The sequence below is a fragment of the Drosophila innubila genome (genome assembly GCF_004354385.1).
Source record: "Drosophila innubila isolate TH190305 chromosome 3R unlocalized genomic scaffold, UK_Dinn_1.0 2_E_3R, whole genome shotgun sequence".
Classification (NCBI taxonomy): Eukaryota; Metazoa; Arthropoda; class Insecta; order Diptera; family Drosophilidae; genus Drosophila; species Drosophila innubila.
This window is the reverse complement of record NW_022995380.1, coordinates 22,069,471-22,093,361: the sequence shown is the minus strand read 5'-3', so window position 1 is coordinate 22,093,361 and position 23,891 is coordinate 22,069,471. Positions and strand designations below refer to the sequence as shown.

General features: G+C 37.7%; 4 protein-coding genes across 4 annotated transcripts; all 4 read left to right on the top strand.

Annotated features, from left to right (window-relative positions):
- The first annotated feature begins 3,535 nt into the window (after nt 1–3,535).
- On the top strand, nt 3,536–9,738 carry LOC117791349 (sialin). Its single transcript, XM_034631077.1, has 6 exons — nt 3,536–3,851; nt 6,128–6,246; nt 7,158–7,461; nt 7,518–8,058; nt 8,755–9,031; nt 9,104–9,738. The coding sequence occupies exons 2-6, from the start codon at nt 6,185–6,187 to the stop codon at nt 9,432–9,434; spliced, it is 1,515 nt and encodes a 504-aa protein (XP_034486968.1). The 5' UTR covers nt 3,536–3,851; nt 6,128–6,184; the 3' UTR covers nt 9,435–9,738.
- A 585-nt stretch (nt 9,739–10,323) lies between these two features.
- LOC117791350 (metallothionein-2-like) lies at nt 10,324–10,785 on the top strand. Its single transcript, XM_034631078.1, has 2 exons — nt 10,324–10,484; nt 10,545–10,785. The coding sequence occupies exons 1-2, from the start codon at nt 10,460–10,462 to the stop codon at nt 10,649–10,651; spliced, it is 132 nt and encodes a 43-aa protein (XP_034486969.1). The 5' UTR covers nt 10,324–10,459; the 3' UTR covers nt 10,652–10,785.
- A 548-nt stretch (nt 10,786–11,333) lies between these two features.
- Nucleotides 11,334–11,956, top strand: LOC117791234. Its single transcript, XM_034630935.1, has 3 exons — nt 11,334–11,500; nt 11,566–11,768; nt 11,831–11,956. Exons 1-3 carry the CDS (start codon nt 11,419–11,421, stop codon nt 11,867–11,869), a joined length of 324 nt encoding a protein of 107 aa, XP_034486826.1. The 5' UTR covers nt 11,334–11,418; the 3' UTR covers nt 11,870–11,956.
- Nucleotides 11,957–12,418: 462 nt separating this feature from the next.
- LOC117790708 (mitochondrial dicarboxylate carrier) lies at nt 12,419–13,594 on the top strand. Its single transcript, XM_034630242.1, has 2 exons — nt 12,419–12,887; nt 12,953–13,594. Exons 1-2 carry the CDS (start codon nt 12,484–12,486, stop codon nt 13,398–13,400), a joined length of 852 nt encoding a protein of 283 aa, XP_034486133.1. The 5' UTR covers nt 12,419–12,483; the 3' UTR covers nt 13,401–13,594.
- Nucleotides 13,595–23,891: the final 10,297 nt, after the last annotated feature.

Below are 23,891 nucleotides of genomic sequence, written 5' to 3'. Positions count from 1 at the left end.
CCTTGCCATAAACGAGGTCAGATATCGTCGTATGAGACACTCTGTCGGTCGCTGTGTCTCTCTCATTGTTTGCTGTAAGCAAATAAACGCTTATTTGCACTCTAATTGCACCTGCGACGTGCTTTGTTATTATAAAATTTTATATTTACACAGCGTGTCCTTTCTTTGTCTCTGCGCTCTCTCTGTCTCTCTCTTTCTCACTATCTCTCCGAGTGTGTGTGTGTGTGTGTGTGTGCATCGCTTTTGTCACAATATTTGCCATTGTTTCGTGTCTTGTAGCTTGCTTGTTAGCGCTGAAAGGCTTTTCTGGATAATGGCTTTAGCTACTGTTGAATTTCTTATAGAGCTACTGGCAACACGGCGTATGATTAACCATGCAGTAGTCGTCGTGCTGCGGTTGCTGCGTGTTTTGCGCTTAATGAAGATGCAAGACTTTGACTTTTACTGATCCGCAAAGCCAGCCGCATCCTTGACCCCCAAAATAAGCATACATATATATATATCAAGGCGTACTCGCATGCTGTCATTATGTACATCAGAAGGCTTTCATCGCTAATTGTATTAACATTTCCCTTTTGGTATGCAGCACTTCGCTTTTCCATTTTCCATTTTACTTTCCCACTTTCAGTTTCAATTCCCAGGAGCGTGACAACCGCCGCGTGTGACAGTCGACTCTTTTAATAGCACTAATTAGTTAATTAAAATATTTTGCGATTCGGCTAAAACTAGTGCCACTTTCGATGAGATAGCCTTGAGTTATGGCTAACAGCTTCAACTTTTGGCCTAGCATACTTATGAGCGTTGCGATTAGCCAAACTTTACCCATCGCCATCTTCATCTTCATCGTCATCGCGAGCGCCATTTGCCATTTGGCATTGCGCACTTTTTGTGCATTTGAGCAGCTTAAATATTTAAGCAGGACGACGACGACGACGACGAGTTGAATGCTGCATTTTAAGCTGCTTGGTCCTTTAGCTCGAGGGATTTACGTGTGTCCAAATGCAATGCAAATGTCCAGCTCGGTTCCTTGCTGCATCTCAAGTAGTTGGCCAACAACGGGGTCGAAAAATGAGCAAAGACGCTGCTTGAGCTGATGCTGGAGCTGCCAAACATTCGAAACTTTCGTTACGAGTTTGAAGCTTTGTCCGCACTCAACTTGGCGCAACTTTTGTCAAGCTGAAATCAAAGGACCTGCAGACGGTTCAAGTTTAGCCAAAGTTGTGCATAAAATACCATTAAAGGCTCACGTAGTCAAAGTCAAACGACAAATTCGCATTGCGTCTAAAATTGTATACAATTACAATTGTACAAAATAAAGAAAAGAGATGGAGTTTAAGAATGAGAAGAACTCGAAGAAAGTAGACTTCCCAAATGGATTCTAGTCAAATATCTGCTTAAAGGATTTTTCTTTATTTTCGACATTATTTGTTGTGCATTCAGGTGAAATTATTTGCACTCAGCTGCGTTCTTTTTAAGCCACACCAACGGAGCGCAATTAAAATGCAATTTGTCGAGAATAATGCCAAGGACCTCGTTGCCAAAGCAACAGCAAAAGCGCGGTCGAGGACGCCTGCCTTTTGAAAACTAAGGCAAATAAAGACCACAAACAATGGGAGCAACGACAAGAAATGCCATTAATATAGTTGACGTAGTCGTAAAAGCACTGAGCACCACAAAAAAAAAAAAAAAATCCAACACCTCGTAGTGTTAGGGGAAATAGCGAATTTAATAGAGATAGAATTTGCATTGCACTTTTCAATAAACCCTTATATAGCTCAGTTGATCTGACATACGAGTTGGCAAACTATGGTATATGCGTATTTTAAGCGTTGACTAATTAAAAACTTATGCAAAGACTGTTTACCAGAGCTGCTAAAAGTGCTTTTCAATGGCGCATTGTAGCTATCTCGTTTGCATAGTCGATCAGCTGCCACATGTTGCAGCACAAAACAATTACATGCAGCGGCAGTTGCCATTTACCTGGAGGCTCGTTTGCAATTTGCAAACAATTTGATGACAACGGCATTTTATCAATCAATTTCTTTTTTTACACAGGCAATTTGTTATTGTTTTCGCTTCTGTTCTGTTGCTGTGTGTTTGTTCGTTTGTTTTCATTTCTTGTGTGTTTGTGTGTGTGTGTGTTGTTTTCTCACGTGCTGCAGTTGCCAATGCAAATTGAGTTGCCTTATGTTTTGCCTCCGTATGCAACACTTTGTTTATTTATTGCCAGCACGTGCAACTGCGACAAATGCCATTGACATGATGCAAAAAATTGCGCATACGCATGGTATGCACACTACCCTGTATATAAATGTATGTATTTTTTCAAAATTTTAATTACACATTTGTTGTTTTCTTTGTCGGTATAAAGTAAATTTTATTAACAATATTGCGTATACGTAATCTGACAATAAAGTGAACTGCTTGTTAAGTTGACTGCTTGCCGCTGTTGTAGAAGGTTAGCATGCTAATGTTAACAACAAAGTCTAATCTGATATCGTCGTGCTGTCCGTTTTATGAGTATCTAAATAAAGATTTCGTTCCAAATAATTAACTCATCATAATAAATCAAAAAGATGTCGTGGTATTAATCCAGTTCGAACTGGTTTCCTAATGCGCCAGTTCATTTGTATTTGCAATCGTCGTTCAATTCGCACTTGCCAGTGCAAATTAGTTGAAATTTTGGATTGAGTAACGTTATGCGTGTTTTCAACTGTTTTGTTTTGTTTTGTATGCATTGTTTAAGCCAAAATGGAAATACGTACATCACACATCCGACATTCAATTGTGTGCTTACTTCCAGCATGTGGAACAAGCTAGAACAAATTTAATCAACAAAAGTGACCTTAGATAGGTTAAAGAAATGTATGAATGCTTAAGCTAAAAATTGTTCGACTAGCAACTACCGTGTTGTCAAGTCAAAAGTTTATTTATCTACATCATTTAAACAAATTGTAAGGCTTTATTAACATCCATTCATTGTTTTGCAGTCGTTTTCAATAGAACCGACATATGTGAATTTGCTCATCTGGTTAATGCCCTATTTTACAGGATTTTTATGGCTACAGCTATAATAAATCCAACTAGACATTTCAGTTTCTCTAAGATTCCCCGCTTTTAATGTTTAACAAATAACTTAAAATCAAATTTGCTAAAGTTCAACCCGAGACAATAAATTGTTAATTTTATAGCAAACACATTGATTTATACATCAATAAATCAAATTAAATTTTAGGTTGACTTGTTGAATAGCTATTATGATTATATAAGGGACTTTCACTATATACAACTAGTAGATATTTTTTAAGTTCTATGCACACTTCTTGGAATAAATTCAGCATTTGAGCAAATAAAAGCTTAAGATCACGACAAGTTTAATTTAGGAACTGTAAGACTCGTGAGTTCCACTGGAATTTATCTTTATGGGCCGCTACATTTTGTGTCTAATAAAACGATAAGCTTTATGTCGATTACCGGCACGATTAGGCAAAGAGCAATTGCTGGCACATTATGATTAGTCAAGTTAGTCAAGGTTTAAATCTAGTGGCGCTCTGCTCCAGGTTTGTTCAGCTCAGCTCTCAGCATGTCTGGTTGCCGATTTGCCTTAATTGAAGTTAACTGATCAGCTGAGCAAAAGTTTAGCCGATTCAAATTCTCAGAGCGTCATAAGCCGGTCGAAATTTGTTGTATTTTTATCGGTCGCGTTCAGTTGGAAGCCGGCAGAAAGCTGCAGTTTCAGTGCGATACGAGCAACCGGCGGCTTCACACCTGGTCCACGCATTCAACAATTCAAAATCAAAAGATACAACGAATTCTGAAGAGACCCACTGAAGACCCTTCAAACTTTCATGGTGCGTTTAAGTTTTGTGGTTTCTTCTCACTTCAAATACGTGTGGCGGAGTGTGTGTGTTTGTGTGTGTGTGTTAACTTTAACTATTTTGAAAGTTCTCGTACGAGTTGTGTGGCTTTTGTTTGGCTTTTGTTAAGCTGTTGTACTTTGTGTGGCTTGGCTGTTTGCACAACTGTCACTTTGATGTTTTTGATTAAAGAGATTGTTATTTTGCATGGCAGGAATGCAGCCGTTTATCCCTTTTGCCATCCCCATGTGCATTACATTTAAATTAAGTGCAAATTCAGGCAGCTGTTCTGTAATTGGTTCGGTAAATTTGTTTTGCCACATTTGCATGTGTTTTGACTTTCGAGTTGTTGAACACAATCAATTGCAAATGCATGTGACACATGCATTTAATCGCTTTTACTTAATGTCACAACAAATCAATTAAATGTAACAGGGCACAACAACTGACTAAACAATACGTTTTAATTTATTGAAGAAATTCTCGACTTGACTTAAAAATGCTAATTTCATCTAAAATATTGATGTCATAAAAACATCATATGTTTTTTTTTAAGTCAGGAGTTTTAATAAATGACAGTTGTTTTACATAAGTGAACTGGAATTCCGTAACAACAATTCATATTATAAAATATCACAAGCTGTGACGCTTAATCTGTCTACCTTCTGTTGTTGCTGTTATTATTGTTGTTTTACGCTCATGCTAATCTAGCGTAGCACTAATTTTATTTGGCCGTAATTAAGATAACCACACGCTAATAGAAATTTAATAGCTAATGGGTCATATATCATAAGTCAATTATGTAGACTTTTGTACATAAATGTACATGTATTTGCTAAGCACACTTCTACTGCTACTACAGATAAGTCGTTGAACAATTAATCTGAAACAATTGCCTGTTAACATTCATAAATCAGGCATACCAACGCCGGAAACCTTAAACCAATATCATTATTGGTTGCCATATAGATAAAAAATCTAGTTTAAGCTGACGCTGTTCTGTAGAGTGTTTGACAACTGTGATGTTGAAAGTACAAGTGTGATAAACAGCTTAATTATGGGTGGTTGCAAAAACTCTCTGCATTCTCAGCAGTTCTAATCAAGTTTTTAAAGATAAAAATTGTAACTTCAAATATTGTGTTATTTCTAGAACTAGAGTATAATTTATCGTGATATTATTAGAAGTATGTATATTTTTTTTTTTTTGTGATTTATGTATACATATCAAAAGCAAAGTTTTCACAGACAATTATTATGTTGTCTTATATATTCTTATCAAATTTTTATAAGGAAACAATTCACTAAATTACTAGTACGTATTTGTGCTATAAAAAAATCTGAAGAGTAATCAATATTCGTCATACTGTTGATAAAATGCTTTTTATGAATTGAGTGGCATGTTAGACTATATCAAGCTAGTAGAGACTGTAGAGTGTAATCATCTTGCTATTATCTAATAGAGTCTCCAAATATAAATTTGTTCTTGCACACGTGCCAATAAGAGAACAATGCTGGCACATACATACCATACATATATCTGCAAATTGGGACCTGGAAACAGTTGAAATTCGTACTAAGCATATCAAGTGAAAGTCCCCCAAAGCGAAACTGAGATTCCAACTCAAATCCAAACTCAAACCGGTCGTTGTACTGTAATCAAGTGCTTGGCTCACTTACGGTACAATTACGTATTTGATTATGAGTTTATATTGTGTTTGTGTTCTGTATTTTGTACTAAATTTCGCGTGCTTCAAATGGAACAATTTGCAAAACTATTTGCTTAATAAGTTAAATGGATAATTGCGTTAAGAGGCGTTTGTCATGAAGCGTCAAGAAGCAGTGTCGATAAGGCGAGACAATTGTTTAAAAAATAACAAACAGATTTGTATACATATACATATTTATATGCGGATTAAGATGCTTAGGAAAATAATTGTGCCCCTTGGCCTGACCTGTACAGTGTACAATGTACAGAGTTCTATGTCAAAGCCAATTGTGAACTCAGCACGGAATGCTACACGGAGGAGACACAATAAATTGCTGTAGATTTATTTAAAAATAGCACGGCGCGAACAAAGAAATAACAAATTGCAACAATATTATCACACGCTTCGCATTGTGTGCAATTTTCCCTATTGAATTTGCTATCGAGTTGGGTCGATTGGAGGAGTTTCAGAATTTAATTTGATTTTAATGAAACGACAACACGCACATTGATAAGTATTTGTTATTTAGTTTTCATTTTCATTTTCATTCTCTTTTTTTTGCAGGCATTAATGCTTGAATAGATTATTTATTCGCTTCCAATAAACACAGACACAATCAAAATGACTGACCTGGAGTCAACGAAATTGGACAAACACAATGGCCATCAGACACATCACAACAAGTAAGTGATTCACTGCCAATAAAAACAAGACAAACTGGAAGCCGCTAATGGGTTCCGCATTAATCAAATATCAGCTAACACTTGGCAATCAATTGTAGGCTAGGTCTAAATTGCTCAAGAAGCACTTGATTAAAGTATGATAATGTATATACCCGACTCCATAGAGACATATGTAAAACTACCAACTGCCTGGCCAGGCCAAAACCAGTCGCAGTTGCCTCACGTATTAATGTTGGCTTTGCAAACTGGTTCTGTGTCATTGGTAACTGCAGACAGCAAAAATAATATGATGTTGTTCATTAATCAGCTGGCGAAAGTGGCTTCGCTTGTTTCCCGTTGCTGCAATGGCCTTGTCTTAGTATACCCTTTATTAGTAGAGTAGTAGGGTATATTATATTTAGTGCAATGTATGGAACAGGCAGAGGAAAGCGTTACAGATCCATGCTCTTCCGTCTTAGCACCAACAGAAAAATAACTAGGGACTCTAAATTAGTTTATGTGCCCATTAAAAATTCATAGATAAAATAAAAATATGGTAAATGTTAAAGAAATGGAATATTTTTTATTTTTGAAACATAAATATGCCCAATTGATCTTTTTTATTATATTTTAACTTGTTCCAAATCATAAGCAAATATAGAAATTTGAGAATAAATTTTGGAAAGTTTTCTTTTTTGCAAAATAAGATTTGAGAATATTACAATTTTACAAATAAATTACTCAACTAATTGTATACGTATTTAAATTGAAGGAAAAAAAATATTAAAAGTTAAAGATTTTTGTGAAAACACTGTCTTTACTAACTGCATATTTAAATGTGTATTGGGTATCTAATAGTCAGAGACATCACTATAGATTTCATACTGGTATTTTTTAATCATAATAACATAAATTTGCATTTTCACCCACAGCAATGAGCATACGGAAAGTGAACCACTCACCTGGAGATTCTGGCGTAAACAGCGTTATATTGTGGTGCTCTTGGCCTTCTTTGGCTTCTTCAATGTCTACTCGTTGCGTGTAAATCTGTCTGTGGCCATTGTGGCAATGACTGAGAATCGTACTGTAACTGATGACGCTGGCAATGTGTCCTACGAGCAGGACTTTCCCTGGGACTCCAAGCAGAAAGGTTTGATTTTGAGCTCCTTCTTCTATGGCTACATTTTAACGCAGTTTCTCGGCGGTTATATTGGCACAAAGATTGGCGGCAATATTGTGAGTTAACATTTATTTATTCATTTTTTAAAATTTCTTAATAAATAAGTCTGCAGGTTTTTGGACTGGGCATTGGTACAACAGCCATTTTGACACTGCTAACGCCCTTGGCGGCCAATCATAGTCTGGAAATGTTCCTGGCGGTGCGTATTATTGAAGGCGTCTTTGAGGGCGTCACTTTCCCGGGCATCCATGCCGTGTGGGCCAGATGGTCACCGCCTTTGGAGCGCTCCCGCATGGCATCGATTGCCTTTGCCGGAAATTATGCTGGCACAGTGATAGCGATGCCATCGTCCGGTTTATTGGCATCACGTTACGGCTGGGAAAGTGTTTTCTATGTATTTGGCGCTATTGGCGTAGTTTGGTTCATACTATGGATGCTGTTTGTTCGTGCCGGGCCCGAATTGGATCGCTTTTGCTCGAAGGAGGAGTGCGAGTATATTCAGAAGACAATTGGCTATGTGGGTGCGAAGAAGATTAAGCATCCGTGGAAGGCGTTCTTTACTTCAATGGCCTTCTATGCGATTATTGCTTCGCACTTCTCCGAGAACTGGGGCTTCTACACTTTGCTCACGCAGTTGCCCAGCTTTCTTAAGGGTAAGTAAACACTTTGAATGTCTGTGCAGTATTTTCCAGGCAGCGTTAGTAATAGTTTTTATTATAAATCCAAAAAATCAATGTTACCGGACTTCAAATAAGCATAACTTTGTCAAATCTGATCTGATCTCTAAGCTGATTTTGTATTTATAAGCTATTAATTCGAAAAATTTTTTTTTTGTCTTTTCTTCGTTAATATTCTTTACCATTTCTTTAAACTTTGCGAACATTTTTTTTTCTGAATGTAAAATTTTTAACTTTTACTTTTGATCAACTCCGTGTGTCTAAATTATAATAAATCGATACTATGCATTTTATTCTGAGGGATTTAATTTTTTTGTTTTTAATTCATGCAAAGGTCTCATCAGACTTCAAATATTGTATAGCTTTGTCATATCTGAACCGATTTTCATACGGAATGTCAATTTGATCATGGTTTAATCTCTGCATATAAAAATAATTAGCTTAAAAAATTTTGTTTACTTCAACTTTCTGACAGACAACTGTAATTTTTATTTTGATAAAAAACAAAATCATAAATATTGATTATATTGATTTTTATTTCGATCAATTATAATGATTATAGTCAGAGTTTTATTACTTTTATTATTTTAATTTAATAATTTTACAATTTTTATTTAATAGTTTTATTATTTTTATTATTATTATTACTTTAAATTAATTTTAATTTTCCAGATACACTTAACTTTGATCTGGGCAAAACGGGCTTCATATCGGCTGTTCCCTACCTGGCAATGGGCATTCTGCTGGCGATATCTGGTTACTTAGCCGATTGGCTGCAAGTTAAGGGCATTTGGACAACAACGCAAGTGCGTCGTAATTTCAATTGTGGTGCATTCTTGGCTCAAACAGTTTTCATGATGCTTACGGCGTATATCATGGATCCCACGTGGTCGGTGATTTTCATCACAATTGCTGTGGGCCTCGGTGCATTCGCTTGGTCTGGATTCGCGTAAGTTTTCAACAAGTGCAGTGGACTAATGCATTGGGTACTTATGAGCTAACTCTCTTGCAACTGTTGCAGTGTCAATCACTTGGATATTGCACCACAGCACGCCAGTGTGCTTATGGGCATTGGCAACACTTTTGCAACAATTCCCGGCATTGTCAGTCCCCTATTGACGGGCTACATTGTCGGTGATGGCGGCGACCGCGACCAATGGCGAGTGGTCTTCTTCATATCGGCGGGCATCTATCTCGTTGGTTGTGTCATTTACTGGTTCTATGCGTCGGGCGAGCTGCAGGAGTGGGCCAAGACACCGGAACAAAAAGCAATGGAGGCTGAACAGAAGCAGCAACTGCAACTGACACAACGAGCCGGATTTGTAAATACGGCTGCCGACCTAAAGGACTAAAAGTATCAATACACATACATACATACATACATATACAGGACAATTGAAAGTGTTCAACAAAACTGCAACCGCAATACCAGAGACACATTTTAGTTTAGTTTATACTCGTATACTCGTATACATTTATACATAGTACCATATTGTCAGCTCAAAGTTGCGCCTTAGAATTTCTTCCTTGTTATGTGATGCCAGCAAGTGGATTTTATTCATGTTAGCCCATTGACTATTTTTAGAGTTTTGCCTGTGCACTCGCAGTGCATTCGAGTGCTGTTCCGAATAAACAAAGTTTTTTATTCAAACTGCACTTGTTTCTGCCATGTATTTTTCATTCATTCGCTCAGCATTCGACGTTTGCCGCAGCAAACCCCTTAAAGAACGCTAAAATATATATACCATAATTTTTTTAGGTTCAGCCCGAAAGTATGCTACAGGTTTAAATAAAAATCTACTAAATTTGTATATTTACATAAATTAATATCATTATTGGTAAAGTTACAATTTAAATTGGAAATAGCAGTAAACACACAATTAAAGTGATTGTAGATGTATTTGTGTGGCTATTTCCATTGATTTGACATGAACACTGCACTTGCTTCTTCCACTTTGATGGCAATGCATGAATATTTGAGTCATGGCTTAGTCAACGTGTGTGTTCACGCCCACGTGACGTATACGTAACGCACGCAACTGATAGCTGATAAGCTGATAAAAGCGCCGTGTGCAGCACGGCCGAGCAAACGTGAACTGTAATCTAAAGCCAACTCGTTGGGCGCAAAATTTGTTTGCAAAATACGAAATGTTGATATGCGCTCGGAGTTACGCATTTTGCGCACGAATTGATGATAAGCCTGTCTCTTTGTTGTTTGCTTTTGCACTCGTCGTTTGTCGTTTTGAAATTAGAATATAAATACATAAAATGTGTGCAGCATGAAGGCAACAACAGTTGATTGCAGCAAGTGAAAAGCTTTGCATTAATTTAACATTTCCATTTTTCCTGACAGTTGCAAAGGAGAACTCTACACATAATGGGTTGCAAAGGATGCGAAACTAGTGAGTCCCATTTATAATTTTGAATAAATTAGCAATAATAACTGGAATTGCTCGTTGCAGATTGCCAGTGCTCGGCACAAAAGTGTGGTAGCAATTGTGCTTGCCACAAGGATTGCAAGTGTGTGTGCAAGAACGGACCCAAGGAGCAATGTTGCAGCACCAAATAGTCAGAAAATGACAGATTCTGACGTCCTTGATGGATAAAGATGTCTTAAAAACTTTTTTATTCACAAAAAAAATATATATAAAATATGATTGTAATATTTGTATTTGATCAATATACAAACAGCAATTGAAAATACTTTAGTTTATATTATTGCTGAGTGGGAAGTTGTCTTGGGGTTTCACTTCTATGTCAAAAATGCAAAAGGTTGTCACTTTTCAAATCTCTCTTAGAGCTCATCGGAAACCAGAATAAAATTATGAAGATTACTAACCGAAAAATTTTTTTTTTATAGTTATTTGATTGCCCATTAAAATATACGTGATTTTTTTCACCTTCAACTTATGTTGTAAAATTTATGTTGCTTCTGAAAATCACAGAAAAAAAGGAAACGTGAAATCAAAACAAGGACACCTTGACTACCTACAGCGTTTGAAGGACATGTCATGCTGGCTTTCCACCACCACTTCCGTTTCCGTTTCCTCTCTCTTTTCAGACCAACAACAAATGAATCATTAGCATAATCAAAATGTGCGTGTTTTGTGTTTTTCACTTGCGTCAGTTGCGTGTCTCGAGCATTTTGCTAACATTTTGTTATAGCTTAGTTTTGGGTTGTAATTGGATCTGGCTCTCATTTGGGCTAAATCAGGTGTAAATGATATGAAAGAATTGTGCGCAAGCTAATCGAATTATTGCATGCCTTGACTATAATATCAAATAATAACGAGTGTCAACTTTCAATTAATGTTCAACAAAAATAACAACTAAAACATGAATAAATTGTCTGTAAATTCGCTTGAAAATTGTGAGCTGGGAAACATTGCAGCGGAGAGAATTTACGCTCCTTCTACAAGTGAGTTATTCTCTCTCTCTATTATTGGTAATTGAATATTAAATTAATTTCTTATTTATTTGCAGTTCATCGCCAACAATGCGTCTCTACTCCAATTCTTATACGAGGCATTTTGATGTTAATACTCTTTAACATTTGTTTGGTCGCTGGCGTTTACTTTTTCTATGTTTATGTGAACACTTTGCCGACAGATGAACGCAACAAATTAAACACAGCATTTTGCAGCGTTGCCGCCATTTTGGTGTTCATTTCATTGCTCAATCTTGGAGTATGTTGAAACTATAAACTTGACATTTTATTTATGAACATATTATTTATTTAATTCCACAGGACTTGTCGAAAACGAATTCTAACTTCTACTATATTTAGATTAGATTGCACATATGCAAACTGTTGGCATGTCGCTGAGTTGAAGTTCAATAAAGAGTATACTTAACTAATTATTTGACATTTTCATTTTCTGCATCGTAATTGTAGGGCTGTTATAATTAGAATTTACAAAACGGGTGTATTAGAGCTAAATTTAATAATAATAAATTGGGTATTCTTCAATAACTAAGTTAATTTTCAGTTCATTAAATACTTAACTTCTGAGGAGTGTAGTGGAATATATCTTTAGTTAAGTATCTGTAATGTTTGCAGGGTATCTGCAAACTGTCAATTTCTGCTGCCTCTCGTTGCTTGCGACCACATGCACAGTGACTGGAGTCACGCAAGGAAATGCGAGTCCTCATGCCACATACTGTGTTGCAAATTGTGCCACAGGTCGATGACGTCAAGGTGCTTTGCGATTTGCGTCATTTAAATACATACTCATATCTGTGACAGCTTCTCCATTTATTATTTGTTTTAATTTGTCAATGGAATACACACATAATTCTTTTATATTTGCATCAGTGTTTATTTTGGCTCAAAGGTGTCTAAAGTATTTGTGTAGTGCTAGTAAAATAATTTACAACTAAATTTATATTGGTCAATTAAACATGTCGGTTAATCAGAACCGCATATCGCGATGGTATTTTGGAGGCGTGGCCAGCTCAATGGCTGCCATGGTGACACATCCGTTGGATCTAATGAAGGTGTTAATACAGACAAACAAGGAGAAAATGTCGCTAATTGATACCAGTCGCAAGATATACAAGGAACAGGGTGCTTTGGCATTCTACAATGGCATCTCAGCCTCCTTATTGCGACAATACAGCTACACTTTAGCTCGTTTTGGATTCTATACAATGGGTGCCAACCTCATAGATACCAGGTCGATGAGCAGCAAGGTAGCGCTGGCCGGGATGAGTGGTTATGTCGCTGGATTAATAGGTGCTCCGGCCGATTTAATAAATGTGCGACTGCAGAACGATGTGAAATTGCCACCGGATCAAAGGAGAAAGTATATAATATTTAATCGCTCTCAGTTTCTAGCCAAATTAACTGTTTATTTTCGCGATGTTTCAGTTACGCTCATGCAATTGACGGACTGGTGAGAGTTGTACGCGAGGAGGGATGGCCGAGTCTCTTCAATGGAGCGTCGATGTGTGCATTGCGTGGCGCTTTCATGACTGTTGGCCAAATTGCATTCTACGAGCAGAGCAAGGACATACTTATCGACTATGGATGTCCACAACGAATGGACACATATATTGTCGCCTCGGTCATATCGGCGATTGCTGCCACGGCTTTAACCCAACCCATCGATATGGTTAAGACCCGTCAAATGAATTCCCGTAGTGGAGAATACAAGGGCTTGTCTGATGTCGTCTATAAGACTGCATTAGAGGGACCCACGGCCTTCTACAAGGGCTCCGTTCCAGCTCTCACTCGTCTCGGGCCACACACGGTTCTACTATTTCTTTCACTCGAGTTTCTTCGCACTCACTTCGGGTGGCTGCCCGAGTCCAAGTAGATTTGAGCCGTTTAGTTATCTTTTTGAGTATTCATCTAAACGAGTATAAGCTTAAAAATGAGTAATGTGTGAGATTGCAAGAAATTGTAGAGCTCCGTATTTGTAGTAATCCATTGTCCTTTCGAAATCGTAAGAGAAGATGTAAAAAATTACAGTTTAGTATTGAAATAAATAATTTATTGAGTTTCCTTTAATAAGTGTAATTTCAAGGAATAATCGCTTTTTTCATTAAGTGGTGTGGCCGTCGACACAGAAGGTAAATACTTATTGAATTGAAAAACAATCATACGCCCTGTAAGCTATTGTTATGTTAGTCCAGGCTAGCAACTAATTTGCAGTTTTCGATGGCTGCTTTTATAGCCAAATTTGGATATTGATTTTCGAATTGTTAAAAAAAAAATCTGAATATTTAATGTCTCATTAAAGATTATACCTAGAATATGTAATTAATTTTAGACAACTTTTTTTGCTAAACGTTTACAAGTCTACAAATCAAGCGAATTTGATTAAATCGGATCGGATTTTATGCGCTATTATTATTGCAGTATTGCAATAAATTTGGCCAAAAAGATGTTAAATACTTAATGCTGATTTAAATTAAAATTTAATTTAAATGCCTTTACAGTCAGTGCGCACGAAAAGTCAATAAAATGATTATTTAAAGCATTATTAGGATGCGCAAAATGTTTGCAAATAATCGTATATGATGTGCCCCTGCAGTCCATTAACTTATGTATTATGCAGTAAGTAGACATTAAAATGCAGTGCGAGGCTGAAACATAAATCGTAGAATCTGTGTGGTTAACTTAATTGTACGCATTGTTGCTGCAAGGACGATGGCAAACGGCAAGGGACAGAGGACAGAGGACAGATGACAAAGGACATTCGAATGGCCGCATTGTAAATTACGCAACGGTCAAGGACAATGTGGGCAGACAAACAAACAACAGAAATATTGTTGACAGGATGTGCTTTAAGAATTACTTCAATATTTATGATTAAATTGAGCCCTTAACGCGACAAACATGGCAGCGTTGAAGCTTCTGCAATTGCTGGCAATTTAAATGCAGGCCAATAAATTGAAGCACATTTTTAACTGGTGCTTTTATGTCTTGGCGCTCATTTTGCAAGCCGACATTATCCGCTTTATGCACGGAAGTCCATTTATAGTGGAGTCCCGGACATGTCCCGGGGCAGGGTTTGTTTGAGCGGGTGGGTTGAGGGGAGATGGAAAAGCGAGACAATAAAGTGGCTGAGTGGAGACCAAATTGCAACTCGGAACTCGCAGAGCGTTTAAATACCTTCGTGTCCGGCGCCATTTCCCTTTGCAAAGCGAGCATGGGAAATGCAATAAACTTCTAAATCAGTCGATTAAGCTGCCGAGTTGAGAGTTGCGAACAATGCGAATGCCCCTAAAAGCATGCTTCGAGTAATCGCACACACGCACACACCTCCTAAAACAAAGATATACCCACACACACACAGACTCAGATACAATCCCGCACGCAGTCGAAACAAAAGTTGTGAAAAATGTTGAGCAATTAAAATAAGTAGCGAGCATATCAAATGGAAGTGGGAGTAGACATCGCGTCCATGAATGCCGTGTTATCTCTGTGTAGACTCTGCTGTCGGCAAAGTGCATTGAGCGAGTTTCTAATGAAAGCCAAGAAAGAGACTGAGACTGAGACTGATACAGAGACAGAGACTGAGACTGAGTGTCGATAGTGTGGTGGCAATGACACTGGCTGAAAATGCTATTAAAGTCTTAGATTGGACTTAAGAATAAAGTGAAGTGCATTGAACGAGACTTTAATGAATTTGATGACAGCAATACAGCGACAGTATACTAAAAACTTTACTACAACTATCAAAAATTTAGTGCCAATATATAGAAAATAAATCATTCTAAAGTTTTAGTTTCAAATTCTTTATTTTAGCATGAATTTTTATACCTGTTCTTAATAAATAAGATAAGGGTATATTGTTAAAGTATGTTTTTAGACTATTATTCTAAATTTAAGACAATATTTGGATAAAATGTCAACGATTTAATATTACAAATGTGAAAACACTAAAATATTTTGTATAATTAAAAAAATTTTTATATTATAGAATTCAGAAAATCAAAACATATGCAGAAATAAAAAATGTCAAAATAGCGTAAAATATTTGATATAACTTAAAAAAATATTACAGAATTGAGAATATGCAAATGTAAAGTTGTGCTTGAAATAAGTATTTAAAAAAAATAGATGGAAAACATTCAAATACTCACAAATCGATTTCAGACAGTGTCAATAGAAATTTCACGTACATTGCACTCATTTGGTAAATTGAATATTTCTATTTGAAGCTGCTTTGCTTTCTCTTTAGTGCGAGTACTTTTCAATATCTTGTACAGCATCTGTTGGTAATATATTTCACGCGAATAGATGCAACATTTAAATGCCACACACATAGACAGCGACGATAACAGTGTATCTTTATAATTAGATCTCAAGAACTGTATCGTTGATAGCCACGTTGCAAACTGACTGCCAAACTAGTTAACAATGCCAACATCCAGACATAGCTAACGGCAAAATATCTCGCCAAAATGGCAGCACGTGCAAACATAAGCAAAAATCAAACCGAAGACGAAAAACCAAACTCGTAACCGAAACCGAAACCGTAACCGAAACCGAAACTCAGCCGCGACTAGCGCAAACTTGGCTCATTAAAGATTAAGGCACATTAACGCCAATGGTGTGAGGGCCAGCAAATTTCGGCACCATCAGCATAAATATTTATGTAAATTGGGATTAAAAGTATTTTGTACACGAGCATATCTATCTAACAGTCGAAAACTTTAGCAGTTAGTGTACGCATATCGAGGGGCAAGTGAGTGAGCTTTTAAATTGCCATTTAATTAGTTTAAAGCATAAGTTGCAACTGCTTTAAATTGCTATTGTTGGCCAGCTTTAAAATGACCTTGTTCTGGCCAAAATGGCAACAGCGATAGCATTCCCAGCTCACTCGAAGCATGCTTTTGCGGTTAGCTGCATCTTTTGGCTTTCAACTGGAATATATTTTGCATTTTACCACATTCAAGGCTGGCCAAAGTGTAAAAAAAGCATGAGCTAAATAAATGCATGCGATACTTTGTGTTAGAGGCGAGTATTATTTATGCTGCCACGTACCGAAACAAACTGAAAAGCTCGTGAAAAGCGGCCAAATATATTCAGAGCTAAGGTATGCAAATGGCCAAGGGCATAAGATTTAGATAAGTGAATCGCATAAAGATGACAGCTGCTGGCCATGAACTGATGCAGACAGAAAGATGATTATGATTAAAATTTTCCTGGCAATTATCTGTATTTGCAATAAATTGATCGACGCACAAGTTCTGAGTGCGAATGAAACTCATTAATATGCATTGAATTTGTAAATGTTGTCGTTGTCAAAAGTTGATGTCTACGAAATGTTTATTGGACGCATTGTTGCCTAATGAAATTAGTCGCATTTATGCGCAATTTCCGACCTCACACACACACGCACACACACACACACATACACCCGATTAGTGTCGCAACAAATTTGGATGCTATTTGCTGTTGAAATTTCATTACTTTCTGTAAACAAAGGCACGTGTCAATTGGCCATGCCTCGCCCCTCCCTGTGCTCAGCCCCTCTCTTCGAGTGTTGCAAGTTGTTGTGGCATGGACGCATGCGCGGATAACGTGCGAAAGAGCGTGCCAAGTGTCCGTTATCCCTGCAGTTGATTTGAAAATATGAAACACGGCAGTAAATCATTTTGTCATGCTCGTGTGTTTTATTCAATTATCAAAAATAATTTAAAATAATTTCATGTGCACAGCACAACAGACACAACCACACACACACACACACTTACACACACACACACACACATATATGGCAAAGGAATTTAGAGTAATACTTGTATATATCTTGAATGGGTCGCTTGCTGGTCACGTCGTAATCAGCAAAAGGTTCGCCTAGTTGCGGTTATAAAGCCGTGAACGTGACCCGCATTTCATATGCGAAAAACGTTCGTATAAATACAAATTTCTAATTTATGTAGTTTACGTTTCGGATTTATGGGCATTTGTGTATGATTTTGGCCACAAAATGTACATACTTACACATTTATTGATGGCTCTTTTAAGCCTTTCAGTTTGAAGCGTGAATGCGAGTGTGAGTGCGAGTGCGAGTGTGAATGTGAGTGCGAGTGTTGTGCTTATGCATTCAAGTGGGCAACGGTACGTATGAGTAATGCGCTTTTAATGCGTTCGCTAATTTAGCACCTCAAAAGTGGTCTTCATTCGAGTGCAGCACAGCGAGCTTAGTTCAACCAGCTACTTGTACTTGTACTCGGGCACTCATTTACTCAGCTGCGAGAGTGCATTTCCATTTGAATTAGTCATCTGTGTGCTATTTAGACGGCTCAGTGTGTCACCGAATGTGTGTTCACTTATGCGGCCAAATGTACGCTTTTAATTAATCTATTAAGGACATTAGGCTTCTAGCTACTCGTTTCTAATTTTTCGCTACTTCTTGCCACTTTGCACACGCCACACTCACAGCTAAAATTGCGACATTTGTGTTTAGTTAAGGGAACAGGATGTACGCCCAGTGGGCGTGTCAGGATACTCTGGAGTGCGCGTCAAAGGCCAATCTTATAATCAGTATAATTTTCATGTAAATAGAAGTAAAGCCAAAGTAAATATGCAGCCACAACACACACAACCACATTTACACACACAGACTGTAACAAAATAGACACGCTGAGATTTCATGGTAAGGTCGGAATATAAAGACAAAAGCCAGCATGTCCAAGGCAAGATCTGAGTCGACTTTTGGCCTGCTGGTGGCCAAAAAACATCGAGAGAGAGAGAGAGAGAGAGAGATCGAGATTATGCGCCAAGATAATTATTTGGCCTAGCACACTCTGAAGTGGCTGTTGCCTACCCATTTCCATTTACATTTCCATTTTCACATCCACATGCCGTCCACTTTCACTTTCACTTTCATGTCTCAGCGCTTTATGCTCCTTGCGCCTGTTGGCAAGTTGTGCCCTGGAGACTAGTTGTGCGAGTGTAATTCTTTGCGTGTGTAGCGGTCTCTTTGTCTGTGTGTGTGTGTGCGTGTGTGCGTGTGTTTGTGCCAGTATGTTATTATCTTTGCTGGTAGGCGTTACGTGCAAGTGTCATAAATAAAATGGCAACTATGTAAGGGTCCTGCCGTTTGCCTGACGGCCTCAACATCATTATTATGTATTCCTTCAACTTCGTTGAATTCTCGGACTCAGTTTCAGCTGATTTTGCTCTGTGTGTCGTTTGTATTTCGAGTGAATTACACAATAATTTGCTCAACTTACTCGAAGGAGCGCTGCTTAAATTTGATTTCGTTTGTACTAATTGTTGGCAGTGTAAAAATATGGCCAGCTATTAATCACAGACACTGCCACACGCTGCCAAAAGTGGTAAGGGAATGCTCTACATGATGTCGTGGGAGAGCAGCAAGCGGAAAGCGGCGCATTTAATTGGATTTCTGTATGGATTTATTGTCGATGTTCGTGTAAACAATAACGATAACACTTATAAACATTTGTACAATTTCGAAATTACGTTTCTCATGCCCGCAAAGTTGTAGTTGATTTCTGTACTTCACAATTGAAGCTGTCATTAAACATGGCTAAGAGTCCTTTCTACTGATTTAAAATTCATTTATTCCAAAGTAAATATGTAATCATTTTTTGATTATTTATTTATTTGTGCGATCATTGACAATTTTTAAAAGTTTTGTGAATTGCGGTTTATGAGTTTCCACTCGAAAGCAGCATCAAGAAAAGAACCCCAAAGAATTTCTAGGTTATTAGCTTAACTGAACTCTATCTCTTGTAGTCGCTATCACTTGTAGTCAGAAAACAGTAGCAAGTTTTAAAAATCTTCACAAAATTTAATAAAGGCACAGGGTATCCTTTTGCGAGTGCGCTCCATCAAGTATGAAAATTTTGGGTTTATTTATAATATTTCGTTCTGTCCATAAATATTATACACACGCAGTTAAACAGAATAGCAATAAAATAAACTTAAATCATATCCAGTTTTTAAGTACTTCAAAAAAATGATTAAATTCTTCAGATTTATTAATAATTGCTAATAATACATTTTTTGATATAAATTTGTATTATCTAAAATAAGTTCTATTTTATTTAAGTTTAAGTAAATAATCAAGGGTGTTCTCAACAATTACGATACTGTCAGTAAAATAACTAAATATTTGTGTAAGCTCTTACTTCAATGTATACATCAGCAAGCTCTCAGTGGATCCACAAATATTATGTTAAACTACAGATACCTCGCGAAGTGTATTTGTGTGTGTAAGGAAACAAGCCGCTCCCAGAAGCGTTACGAATTGCTGTGCGCACATAAATTGGCCATGAGTAAGTAACTCACTGACAACACACACAACATGTGCACACACACACACACACACACAGGGAAACGCACCTGCACTTCCACATATGATATCGTACATATGATAGTGCCAGTCATGCGACCAAAAGGTTTTTAATACCTGAGTCAAGACTGAAGCCGAAGGAGGACAACGTTCATGGAATTGTTTGTCATGCCAAAGTCAATTTACTCCATTCAAAGGCATTTTATTGGCAACTTGACAAATGCTAATGGCTAACACTCATACCCACACAACCACCAACACACACACACACACACACACACTCATACACTTAGTAGCTCATGTGTGTGGCAAGCGACGGTCTGCCAAATGGTGGAATGGGGGAAAAGTGTCCGGGTAAATTGTGTGTTTTGGGCCAAAAAGTTTGCATGTCATTCGAGCTGCTTCATTTTAACGCCACCTTTTTCCTTCTTTTTCGTTCATTTTCCTTTTACCCATTTTTTTTGTGGCCAAAGGTGTGAAACAATGTGGGGGTAAAGTTAAATTATATGCGCTACAGGACGATGCAACGAGTAGCTGCAAAGTGTTGTCAGTTATTATGGCCATTGTTGTTGCTGTTGTTGTTGTTTTTGTTGTTGCTGAGCAATTTTAATGCACTGCTGTTACTCTGTGCTGTCATTGCGTTGTGTGAGTGTGTTGTGTTTTTGGTCTGATTTATTTTGTTTATCAAACATTTAATGTTGTTTATAACTTGCTGAAAAGTTCAAGCAACGCGCTTAAAAGTATGCTACAAATTCTGCTAGCACAGCAATTTGAGTGTGTGTGTGGCTGTGGGTGGGTGTGTGTATATATATATTGTTGTTCTTTGTGCTAAGGCACCAAGGAATACTCAGCTCAACTACATTTTCATATGCTCAATTATTTAATACACCAGACGAGTTACCCAACTTCAGTTACAGCGCCTTAACTTGGCTAGGGGTCCGCTTCAATGGCTTTAAGCCAAAAGCGACTGAAAGCGGCCAAAGCAGGCACACCAATTAAAATGCTGGCATTGGCATAGTCTTTGAACTGGCTCTTGTCTGTTAAAGACACGCCGTCGACTGCAGTCGTTCTATGTATTTAATGTTTTTTGCCCTTTATTGGCCTATGGCCGCCCCAGTCTCTACCTCACTCTCTTTCGCCCACTCTAGCTATCTCTATCTGTTGGCCATTGTTGAGGCAGCCACAAAGGCACAACGGCTACGGCAACAAGCTGGGTTGCAGCTTAAGGAACAGAAGGTACCTCGGCTCATTGCCTCATACTTTTCTTTATTTATGGCCCGCACAGACTTAGTTATTGTCGTTGTTGTCTTTGTTTTTCCTTGTTATTGTTGCTGTTGTTACTGTCATGAAAATCACTTTAAGAGTCCTACAGCACTGTCGCCCCTTTGTTTGCCTGAATTATTGATTTTCATTAGTGTCTCCGATTACATTGAGAGACCGGCAACAGTTTGAGCTTATTTTCTTACTATTGATGTGCTTTAAAAGTTTCGCACAATTGCAAAATATAATTTACTAGAGACTAAATTTGCAATACAATTGCTAGAGAGAGAGAGAGAGGTCGATACCGATACAGAAAGAGATGCAAAAAGACTTGTCTGATGGCTTAAACTTGTGCTCAATGTCTGTCTGATGAAGCGTCTTTAGAGCTGGCCGTTTGTTAATTTAATTAAAAAGTCGCGTCAGTTGCCGTCGTCGACATGGTCACAATGCAATTGTAAGGTTTCCATTTTAATTAAAGTTTTTACGCGCATTCACTTTGCCTCAAAATGCGGACTGAAATCGCTGGACAAACATAGCGCAACTTTTCCGCAGGAGATAGCAACGGTAACGGTAACGGTAACGCTAACGGTAGTCGGCACGGCAGACGGTTGTAGTATTCAAATTTCATATTCCGTTGGAGCCTTCACATTCGGGAGCTTCTATTTAAATTGCGAAAGCAAAACACAAAAATATACAGCAAAATTGTGAGACAGAACGAGAGAGAGAGAGACAGAGAGAGAGTTGCCAGTTATGCAGAGCTGGCGCTTAAAGTGCCACTCAAACTGCAGCTAAAGCTCGAGCCAATTTGTTGGGAAGACGGCTTTTCGCTCCCCTGGCACGTTGCCAATATTGTCAAGTAAGCCCTGGGCATTCAACTTTCAGCTGGCAATTAAACGATTATTTCAATGCTTAGGCCCAGGTGTTTAATTTGTTATTGATGTGTTGATTCTATACATAATATTGCGCATACGCCCAGTCTGCAATTAAGCCCCTGAAATCAGTGATAATAATTATAAATTATAAACTTTATGGCACCTTCAATTACTTCCCTTTTCTAATCCACTGCCTGCAGTTAAGGTTTGTGGGATTAAACTCATGTACACACTTGTATTCTTTGTACGCTGCACTGCATAAGCAAACTCTGTAACGTTGCCTGATTAATGCAACTCAATGCTCTGAAAAGCACTCCGTCTACGTTGAACTTGCAGCAGATAATTTATTCCAAAAGGTGCCCTACTAATTGAGCAAATTGGTAAGGTAAATATTATTTTTGTTTTTAGCCAGTAGACATACAGTTATTGTTAGTGCTTAACCTCAACGTTGCTGCTATTAAGCACTGACATCGATGACCTCAACATTGAGATTGGGTTTCTGGTTTCACAATCATGTTCCAATCAACAAATACGAATTGTACTCAGTTGGGATTGTTGTTTTCGACCTTAGGGACCCAAAACTAGTAATTAAAATGCCAATTGAGATACCTCCAATAGATGACGAAGCAGCAGTCGGCCATGGAAATGCTAAACACGGCCTCAGACCAACCACCAACGTGGTCAACACGACCAAAGCATTCCAAATTCATTTCGCTCAATGAGCTGACTTCGGGGACCATTTCCTGGCGCTCCGCAATAGCAACAGGGACAACGGGCCAGACACCAACAGAAGGAATCTTCGCATTCCAGTGTCTGCAACCCATTGTATTACTAATTTTGGTTTCAATGCTGTGACGGAACAATGGGCATAAAGGTAAGTATGTCTTCATTATAAACACAGCTCCTGCTCTGCTTCCCGCCATGCACTCAAATTAAATGCCTGACGCGTTTTCAATTGCGATGCCGAATAATGGAAGTAAAGAAGCAGACAAACAATGTAGTTATAAGACTAGAATATACCCTTTCAGCTATAAACAATATAAAAGCCTTATCATCTGTCTAGTAAAGGTAATTGTAGGTCAAATTTAATTTAGCTGTTACTCTTATAAATAAGTATTTATCTCATGTATAAAGAACAAGTTCCAACTCTTAGTTCTTTTATGCCTCACGCGTTTTCAATTGCGATGCCGAATAATGGAAGTAAAGGAGCAGATTTAGTTATAAGACTAGACTTAGTTATAAGACTATAATATACCCTTTCAGCGATGAACAATATAAAAGCCTTATCATCTGTCTAGTAAAGGTAATTGTAGGTCAAATTTAATTTAGCTGTTACTCTTATAAATAAGTATTTATCTCATGTATAAAGAACAGCTTCCAACTCTGACTCCTTGTATGCATCTTTTGGTTCACTGACTCAGCTTAATTTTGTTAAACTTTGGTAATGAGCTAAAAATAGGAGACGAAATCGATGTGGCCATGCATGGGCGAACACATTTTCAGTTTTATTTTATTTTTTATTTTGGGCCAAATTAAAAGGTCAAGCCCGAACACAGGTCTGTACTTAACTGCAGTGGTTTTCCACTTAGGCAACTTGTTAAGGTGTGGCATCAAGTGAAACACCAAGAGAATCCACCTTGTGTACGTTGTGCAACTTCTCTGGCATTTCTCTGGCTATACAATTAAATTAGAAACCCGAGCCTGCCCTCAAACCAGCAGTTATAAACTTTGTTGACTTTGGACAACGTTGCCTTTTTGATATGTGATGAAACAAAATACGTGACAAAATTTTGGTGTCAACTATGAAGCAAACAATGTGGCAGATGTTTTGTCCAGAGAACACATGTGTGAGTAATTGACCTGTAGACAGTTCATTCAACTCAGCATCCGTTTTCTA

Excerpts from the sequence above, each read along its gene's own strand:
- LOC117791349 (XM_034631077.1), top strand. The coding sequence starts at position 6,185 with ATGACTGACCTGGAGTCAACGAAATTGGACAAACACAATGGCCATCAG. Across the intron at positions 6,247-7,157 it reads CATCAGACACATCACAACAA|CAATGAGCATACGGAAAGTG; the intron begins GTAAGTGATTCA and ends TTTCACCCACAG. Across the intron at positions 7,462-7,517 it reads CAAAGATTGGCGGCAATATT|GTTTTTGGACTGGGCATTGG; the intron begins GTGAGTTAACAT and ends ATAAGTCTGCAG.
- LOC117791350 (XM_034631078.1), top strand. The coding sequence starts at position 10,460 with ATGGGTTGCAAAGGATGCGAAACTA. Across the intron at positions 10,485-10,544 it reads TTGCAAAGGATGCGAAACTA|ATTGCCAGTGCTCGGCACAA; the intron begins GTGAGTCCCATT and ends TGCTCGTTGCAG.
- LOC117791234 (XM_034630935.1), top strand. The coding sequence starts at position 11,419 with ATGAATAAATTGTCTGTAAATTCGCTTGAAAATTGTGAGCTGGGAAAC. Across the intron at positions 11,501-11,565 it reads AATTTACGCTCCTTCTACAA|TTCATCGCCAACAATGCGTC; the intron begins GTGAGTTATTCT and ends ATTTATTTGCAG. Across the intron at positions 11,769-11,830 it reads TTTCATTGCTCAATCTTGGA|GACTTGTCGAAAACGAATTC; the intron begins GTATGTTGAAAC and ends TTAATTCCACAG.
- LOC117790708 (XM_034630242.1), top strand. The coding sequence starts at position 12,484 with ATGTCGGTTAATCAGAACCGCATATCGCGATGGTATTTTGGAGGCGTG. Across the intron at positions 12,888-12,952 it reads CCACCGGATCAAAGGAGAAA|TTACGCTCATGCAATTGACG; the intron begins GTATATAATATT and ends GCGATGTTTCAG.